Source organism: Xiphophorus maculatus, chromosome 3, assembly GCF_002775205.1.
Source record: "Xiphophorus maculatus strain JP 163 A chromosome 3, X_maculatus-5.0-male, whole genome shotgun sequence".
Classification (NCBI taxonomy): Eukaryota; Metazoa; Chordata; class Actinopteri; order Cyprinodontiformes; family Poeciliidae; genus Xiphophorus; species Xiphophorus maculatus.
In genome coordinates, this window is record NC_036445.1 from 23,477,095 (window position 1) to 23,486,567 (window position 9,473).

At 40.5% G+C, this 9,473-nt stretch overlaps 1 protein-coding gene across 3 annotated transcripts in view; it reads right to left on the reverse strand.

The window, feature by feature from the left end:
* The window catches only part of LOC102234306 (CUB and sushi domain-containing protein 3-like), a 243,084-nt gene extending 234,302 nt beyond the window's left edge, over window positions 1-8,782 (reverse strand). For all 3 annotated transcript variants that reach the window (XM_023330906.1, XM_005810786.2, XM_023330905.1), the window contains exon 1: window positions 8,223-8,782. In XM_023330906.1, coding sequence (XP_023186674.1) covers window positions 8,223-8,400 — 178 coding nt within the window. In that variant the 5' untranslated portion in view covers window positions 8,401-8,782. The remainder of the gene's footprint in view (window positions 1-8,222) is intronic.
* Window positions 8,783-9,473: the final 691 nt, after the last annotated feature.

Genomic DNA, 9,473 nt, shown 5'->3' on the forward strand with positions numbered 1-9,473 from the left:
AGCATTGCAGAAGAAATGAATAATGAGGACTGGGAGAACTTTGCCAATTCTGCCAAAAATAATAGCTCAAACACTAAGCCAGAATAACGGCAGAAGCTTGTTGACTACTATCAAAAATTGTATGCAGTCAAGATATCCAATTATTGGTGAACATGTATGTCTGTATTTGAGCTTGTGTTTACAATTTTGACTGTACGAATGAAAGAATAAATTGAAATATGTACTTCTAAATGCTTTTTTAAAAAAATCATTGAAATGTGTGTTGTGTAATCACTCCACAGTTCCAAAGCAACTTTATAATTCCTAAATGATTATGACGTTCATGTCCTTGTTGAGTATGTAAACTTCAAACTAGCAATCTATATAAGCCCCGAGGGACATCAGTTACCATCTAGTTTAACTGGAAACCACAAGATTGAAGTCTGAGTCGCAACCATATTAAATTCAAGACAATCTACAACCATGAGCTCTTGAGATCCCAGATTTCAGCAGCCTGAGTCTCAGTGTTTTTAATTATATTCCTTTGTGGTTTTACAACAAACAGGAACCAAAGGACAGTAATCAGAACCCTGGAAATGAATCAAAACCTTTAACCTTGAAATTGCAAACATGTGATTCAATCTCCTGATCTCATTAGCCTCCACAATATGAAAAGAAATGAAGCTGTATTTCTAATTCTTGAAGAGCAGGAGTTTTGTTCTCTCTCCAGAGACGCTTTAGCCTCTAAGCAATTGAACATTGCAATGGTTGCCACAAATTCCTATTTTGCATTTATATATCACAATGACCTCGAAGCACAGAAAAAGTCTTTATGTAGATTTAATTTTCTTATAGTGCAGAAATATCCACACACTGATTGGGGAAGGGAATCTAAACTGAATGAAAGATTTTCTTCGTCTTTAATTCCTAAAAAGCAAATTGCACGTTAGTTTAATTGATGTTGGTGTTCAGTGCATTGTGGCTTCAATTTCAGCATAGCCTTCAATTCAGCTGCTTCGATACACACAAACATGCCTTCCTGGCACCTTTAATTAGAAAACTTTAAACTCCAGTCAAAAAAATTCTACTTCACCCCACGAGATCTTATATTCTTCCCAATTTCTACACAAATAAAATATCACATGCAGCATCGTGAATTGCATTGCTGCTTCTATTCTGCTCAGTGGAATCTTCCTATATGTACCACAGTAAAAAAGAAGTTATTTTCCTCCTCTAACCTGCTGCTGTCAAAGCTCACTGGTTCCAAAGGTTGGACTGGAAGTGCAGCACCATGATTGCTCTCACATTTATTTGTGGTCTGCAGTGAGATGATAGTGGCTGCCTGGACTCTTGTTCAACCTCTCTGTACCAGTGACATTACATCTCCGTGTTTATGCTCCCATGTGCGAAGGTGTATCTTGCTTCACTCAGAAAATCTGAACATTCGAAGCAAGCATTTTGGACTAAGCAGATTAACTAAAATCTACATTGCAAAGAGTTACATTTCTAACTAATGAAACACTGCAGGAAGGTGAATAAAGCACGCCAGGCTTTTCTTTATTTTTTTTTTTAGCAGAAAATAGACAGGGTGGGATGAGCCTGTGCTTTAAGACATGTGGCTCTAGTGGCAGGGATGAAAGGCTAATGTGCGCAGCATGGCACCCTGAAACCACATTAACAGCGGATCAATATTTTTTTTTTCTTTCTAAGCTCACAGCAGAAGTCTGACTCTGTTTTCTCAACTGAGAAAACACTTAGACAGTGCCACAAAATACTTTCCTTCTTCCGGTAGAGCGCGGAAAAAATTAAATAGACTCAAATTAATCAAAGGAAATCTCTAGTTGATGGAAAAATCACAACTCTTTCAAAATGTTTATCCGCATGCAACTCAAAAACCATTAAGACGACACGATGCGGTTTCTCCTCCTGTCTGGTTTCAAGAAGACTACGTGTGCAGTCTTTTGTTCTGCCTCTCTAGCACTGATGAGCATTGATGGTTGTTTAACTTCAAGCACCCTTTCCAAAATCAAGCATGAATGATCCTCTAGTCATAATCGTTTAAGACCAACTCAAAAATATATGTATTGCAATTGTTTTTGCTTCACCTGTATTAAAATGAACTGGGAATAAAAATTCAGAAACCTTCGATTTCCATCTGGAAGAGTCTGCTGTGCTTTTAGAATGATGTATTCCTGAGCTCTTGTCATATTTTTGGTTGTTACTAGGTTAAATATGAATTCAAATAAACACTGATTGTTATGAGCAGTGGCATAGAAAGAAGCAGAAGAAATATTTTTTTGTGGAAAACAAAGTGATCCACAGCAACAGGATTAGTTGAGAGTCTCCGAAGGTATCTGTCATCATCGCCCATCATCCTAACCGATACCGACACGTGTTGTGGAACCACTGAAACCTTGAGCTGCAGTCTCCCTCCTTGGTTACCTTTGAGTCAGCTCACTTTGCTTCCTTGACCATGCCTTGGCGCCGCCTGCTCTCCTGTCACACATCAAAACAGCAGCCAGCAGCCACAGAGACAAAAAAGAGCAGCTGTGAGTTCTGTGGTGGAAGATTTATGAGGCTGCATGGATTTGCATAGTTACAGGTTGTCAAAATAAGACAAAAAAAAAAATGTAGCACACAATAGCTGCAATTCTTAGCTAGATGAAAGGCTATGTAATAAGGTGGAATTTGTAGTGCCAGCCTCATTTGTTGGCACCCCGGGTAAACTGACTTAAAATAATTCTGTATTTTATCGCAGTGGTATAATTCACAACTGAATAATTTAGGGGGGGGGGGGGGGGGTCTATCTTAAAGTACATTTATTCAGCTGTACAAAATTCAAAATTGCCATGTCGAGAAATAATTGCGCTGAGCAAATACACCAGCTGCACAACTATTGGCCAAGCTTATGTCAATATTTTGCACAACTCTCTGTGAGCAACCCACAGGGTTGAAACCAGCGTAGACAGGGATCTTTGACAATATTACTCTTTGAACAGTCTTCTTCCCAGAATCCTGTCTCCTCTGTTATGCTCTCTTCACTTCAACCATGGAGTAATATGGCCATGGAAGAAGGTTGATTTTTGTGTCTGCCAAACATTTCCTGTTGATTTGGTCAGTGTTGATGCACTTGGCGTTGTCTTGTGACCAGTTCTGTTTTTAATATCGAGTATCTCAAAGAGTTTACACTGGGTTAAGCACTCTAACAAGATTACCAGAACCTTTGCAAGAAAAATATGGACCTTTCCATGTATTGCTTATATTTTTCTGACATTTTTTAAAAAGTGAAGTAATAAACTTAAAAATGTATGTGTTTTTTTGTTATTTGGGGTAGCAATAAGTGTTCACCCAGTGATTTTATTTATGTTATTTCTTAACGTCTACACCTCCTCCCACTTACACATGAAGCAAGCCTGAGATTGCTTCATCTCAGGTTTGTCTGAGATGAAGCAATAATACACAGAATGACATGTTAGGTTTTACTTTACATCTAGAATAGTTGCTAGTGTGCTACTTGTGATCAAGGTTAAAGATGTATCTTCCTTTTTCTATTCATAGCACATACTTGTTTGGAGACTATATCCCAACACAATTCTCCGGTTCTGTCTTTAATGCAACGCCTGATTAAGGTCAAACAAGCAAACATGTTTTTACTATCAGATATGCCTCTGGCAGATTACAGTCTAATCCACTCAAAAAAAATGTCTCCTTAGGTGCAAGAGATATTCCACCTTGAATTTGTGGCCTTGTCTCTGGAAGCAGACTCCAGTGAACCTATTACATTTAATCTCAGCAAACTATTTGCTATTTCTCTTCCTGAAGACAAGATATTGCCAATATCTCATCGCCAGGAGAGCTGTCTATATTGAAAGTGACTTAAGCAAGGCCAGTAAACTATATCTGACCTTCACTGGGACCCATCAGCAACATCTCAGGGCTTGGCCCAAGTCTAAAGGCATGGGCAGTAGGCCAGTGAGTGAGTTGAATTGTTCTTTGGAAGTCCACACGGGGTGTTTGTGCAGGTATCAGCTCTGAGAAAAACATAAGGAGAGCAGGGAAATGGGTAAGAGGCTGGTTGATGTTGGTCCCAGCTCCATTTATGGTTCTTTTTTTCGGAAATCTTCTCTGTCTACCAGACTTTCTGTTTTTCTGTTCTGCTCTTAGTAGTGTGGAGATCAAGAACCTTAAGGGCATGGGGATAATGCCTTGCATTCCTTGTAGATAGAGTATAATTACAGGGACAAATTGTAATCCCGATTAGCCCAAGTAGCCTTTACAGACTGTTTACATAATCACACTGACAGAAAGTCTTCATCATGTGTCTCACCGACCAGATTACAGTCTGTTCAGACCCCACCTGATTAGTTCCAATTAGTCCCTTCAAAGCAGATCAGATCCATTTATCTAATAACCCACTTTATTACAAATAAATTAAAAATAAGTGATGACCCAGGTGATATTATATCTAAGCTAAAGTTTAGCTAAAGTTTAAGTGGAAAAGATGTCTTAAATTGAAAGCACATCTGAGGTAACCTTTCCAGTAACAAAACCCAAACAGTGGGAGCTGACAGACGGACAGTTTCATCATATCACTGCTGTTAATCGCTCGCTTGTAGAAATACACCTTTTACATTCAAACTGCTTTCCATGTGCTTTCAGCATAATGACTGAACTACTTCTAGGCTTGCTTTCATCCAGAGACACAAAGCAAGAAGCTCTGACCACTAACTACATAAAGCACTCACCACTATAAAGTGGTATTTTTTCTGGAAATATGACAGATTTTTTTGCGTTAAATGATTGGAATATAATCAGAAACATAAACATAGAAATCAAGACATAAAAACAACTCATCACCCAATCCCACCAAGGGGGGCAATGGCTGTCCCTGCAAATATGTTCAATCTTCTTCTTCCTCCTGGACCAAACAGTCTAATGAGAATAATTTATTCATGAATATGATATTAAGAGTGGGAAGACAAGCTAAGATCAGCTGCCATGTTTATTTATTTGTTTACTTAATGATGATGTGCCAATTTTCATCCCCCAGAGTGTAACTTTAATAATGAATGTCACTAGTGTCAACCAGCTTTGTACATCAAGAATCTGAACATGTTTGCCAATTCCTCTTTCCAAAATAGCTCAAAAATGGTATGATCAGAGGAACAGTACCATGTGAATATTCATTTTTGAGCATTGTCACAGATTCCAAAATAGATTTAGGTCTGATCTCTGATCAGACCAATTTAACACAAACATAATTTGATATGAACTACTCTATCCTTAATCTGGTTGTATATTCAGGGAAACTCTGCACCTTTTTTCTTGAGTTTTTTTTTACTGGTGCAGTAGCAGCCAGAGTAACAGGATCTCGTACGCATCTCTATTGTGGAGTTTTTCTGTCAACCCAAATTGAAAGCGTGCGTCTGGATCCCAGCTCATCTAATTTCATTTTCACATTGGAGAAAAAGAAAAAAAAAAACTCTAGAAAAATGCCACTCTACAATCTCTGCTCCATAGGAATCTTTTTTAATGGCATCATTATCTTAGCAGGAAAAGTGAGTCATAGGCCAGATCTAGTCGATATCTTTTTATCTCTACAAACACTGTGTCAACTGTCAGAGCAGAGGAACAACAGCTGCTCGCTATTTCCTACACAGTTTTCCTAAAAAAAATAAAATAAAATAAAAAATGGGACCCGGGCCCTCTCCTCCTCCTCTTTTCTCCCTACTTCCCTAGCCAATTCCCGGCTGGCTGCCTCCCTAATAAGTAACAGAACTAGGAGGATTGGCACTGGCCTCAAGGTTTGACATTGCCTCAATGTGGGTGGTGATGAAACAGCACAGTGCCCGACTCTGCTCGACTCAACTTGGCTCATTCTTAGTAGGCGCTGTTATGCTCCACATCCACCCCCAATAGACAGACACCAGAATTACTCACAGCAAGGGGGAGAAAAAAAAAAGAGAAATCTGCATGTAAATTGATATCTGTGCTCATATTCTGACTCACATACAGCCATGCAACAGATAAGTAGCCATGCACTCTCATTCTCTTTACATCTGAATGCACACACACGTTCAGAGGACGCAAAAAAAAAACTTTAGAGGAACCGTTATTGACTGTTTCATTCCTTTTGGGTTTATTTCCAGTCTTTTCACTCCAGCAATCACAAAAGTGCATGCACAGGCCTCTCTTGACTGGTAAGAGACACATTATTTCTAGGTTTTGTTATTTGAATATTGCCACGTTGGTTGAATGCATGAACTAAAGCCCCTCTAAAACGTTCAGAAGAACCTCTATACGTATCTGTAGTTTCATATGTAGATGCACAGCTTACACAAAGGAGCAAAACCACATAGTGAAATAAATGTGTTATTATTTGGTTCTGCTTAATAAGTAAAGTCAGTGTGAGATGTGTTGTGTGGTTTTGTGGACCTCATCAGGTTAGATTGTAATAGTTTTACAATCAAGTACAGCTCAGATCACACTTTTCTTCTCAGAATCTAAAACCCTGAACTTGAAAAAGGCTCCACTGAATATTTCTTTTAACAATAATTGCATTTGTTAGCATTTTTTCATAAACACCAACTCATTATGTACACTTCATACATGTTGTGTTGGTAATATGCTAATTTATGGTGTTTACATCCTAAATACTTGGGAGCATTGTAAAGGTTTTTGATGAAGGAATATGGCTCCCCACCCTGGGTGAGCTTCTGTCAGGGGGCAGCTATTGTCCTGAAAAAGAAACTCTGTCAGCTGCACAATGAATAATGCTAATAATGAAGACAACATTGGATGATTCACAGCTACCAGGCTGGCACTAAATTAAAGGGCTATTCCACTAATTATAAGAACCCTGGATTCCACTTTGTAATCTGTAGTTCAAACTATAAAATGTTTACACTGATCAAGTTAAAACTGGATTATCCTGTGCTGAGCAGAAATCCTTTTAAACAATATTTGAGATTATGAAACATTTCCTCTGAATGTAAAGACCCAAAATGGATGAGTCTTGATGTTTGTTTGTTTGTTTCCATAGCAACCTCGGATTAAATGAAGCATATAAAACTGCATAATTTAGACTTATGGCACTTGGACTGAATTGTAAAAAAAAAAAAATATCTATATTTTTAATGATATGTAAATGGTGCAAAAAGAAGGGGCCACCCAGAGAGCTGTTACTGCAAGAGCACTGCTCAGGAGAGGGCAGGTGGAAGGGTTTCCAGAGACAGAGAGCAAAAGTAGCAGCAGAAAATTTTACTTTTTGTAACTGCTGCTCAATTGTACAATTATCAATAACACAATTTTAAAAAATTCAGTTAGATTTGATACAACAATTTTGGTGAAAGTTCACGAGCACAAATCTTCTCCAAGCATCCCCTGCCATGTCTTTCAATCCTGGTTCTACATAGACAAGCAACAGTTGTTTTTAATCAATCTGACAGACATTGTCTTGTTTAGGCAGCAGGATTTACATTTTTGGGGAAGAAGTTGATTGGACAATAGATTTTATTTTATTATTATTTTCTTGAAGTGAGAAACATCTGCATTTTAGGCAGTGGATAAACCATTTCAATGATCTTTTGACATTTTTAAGATTTTAAGAAACCTGACCGGTAGTTTTGCCATCAGCCGCAGCAAGCACTCAAGCTGCTTTAGAAAGAGCGCTTTGAATACTAAGGAGCCCACCTTTCACCTGCCCACAGTGGAGAGTCACACCATCAGCCAAATTGGTTCCACTTATTGCCTCGGCCATTGCGTGGTGTCAGAGTCACCGGCCTGTCGCAAATCATTTATAAATACTTTAAAAACAAACTCTTCTAGAAAACATAATTTCTCCCCCTTCCTGATTAGTCAGAATCTGAATAGAAATCTGCAGTGCATGCACTTGAGCCACAATAATTCACTAGTTAGGCTACTAAGCAAAGCAGCTCACGTAGGCTATTAGAAGAAGCGTAGGCTACCGCAAGAATCTCTATTGAACGCTTCAGTCAAAGCCCGCATTGAGCGCAAAAACCGCCAAACTGCGCCCTTTTAAAAAAAAAAAGAAAAAAAACTCGACCCAGAACAGCGGCTGTAGTCTCATTTGCGCCATTCACATTCACGCTTTTGACTCCTCGCCTGCGCGCACACACGCATGCACACACGCGCGCTCGCTCGCGCGCGCCCATGTCCACGCACGCATACGCACTGGAGAAGCGCACTAGAAAACACACCAAAATTGCTGCAGTGGCTCGTACCTTTCACACAAGTGAACATCAGAGAAAAGACGAGATTCCAGAAAACAACTCCGGTCCTAATCCCCATCGTTTTGGCGTGAACAAAGTGCCCCCGGCCACATTTAACGCATCTCCTGTTGAAAACGTCCCGCAGCTCAATAGATCCACCGTAGTATCCGTCCCTGTAAATCCCCTTCATGTTCTCAGCTACAGCATGTAAGCCGGAGCGCAGCCTGCTTTTTCTCGTCCTGTCGGCCGGTGGAAGTGGATTCTCTCTCCTCAGAGGAGAAGCAGCAGACAGAGCCGCCCGCCGCGCTGTGTCAGCTGAGAGCAGAGGAGTGAGCGAGTCTGGATTTTAGGAGAGGACCACAGCAACCTGGACGAGGGCTCAACCATCTCTGCTGAGAGGGGCTTCAAGTGCGAAGATCTCTGAAGGCACGCTCCCACACTTGCTCTTCAGCATCACCTCTTCTTCCTATTTCTTATAAAGCGGCTAAGGCAGTAGGAAGGATTATACCTTTATCGATCAGTAATCGAACTGAGCTGAGTCCGAGAGAGAGAGAAAAAATTGTGATGGTGGGGAGGGGGGCTTATAGGAACAGAGAGAGGGAGAGAGGGAAGAAGAGAGAGAGCGAGGGAGGGAGGGAGAAGGTCCTGTGTAAGTATGAGTTGGCTGGTTGTGGGTAACAAATCATGAAGTGGGAACAGTGAGGTGTGGGTGGCGGAGAAAAGGAGAGGAGAGATGGTGGGGGCGTCTTTGTGAGCAGAATGTAAACCCTTTAGAGAGAAATGAATCCTGTTAAATGGCAGCATGTGGTTCATATGGAAGCGTGTGTCAGGGGAGGAAGCGGACTGTTAGGTGACACTCAGAGGCGCGCAGCAGAAAGCCGCCTCGTTGGCAATCCTGCCATAACTCTGATTTTTCTTCCTTCTTTTTTCTTCGTGGAGATCGAGCGGATCCCTTATTGGGAGTGATGGGGCTGGGTAATTTGCAATGCAAAAGATGGGATGATGACGGCGCAAAGAAACGCTGCTCAGCTGCAGTGTGGCTCTTCTGCCATCTAGCTTCGGAAGAGTCACCGACCTTTGCTTTGAATCGGGGAGTCAAGAAAAAAAAAAGGTGGGGGAGGCAGGCGGACGTAAGGAGGTATTGAGTGCTCACACGTCGACGTCAATTGGTCATTCAGATGCGATGTCTTGCGAAAGTGTTCATATCCTTTGAACTTTCCAACATTTAACCACGTGGAAACCGGAGACTTTTTGTGCTTTGTT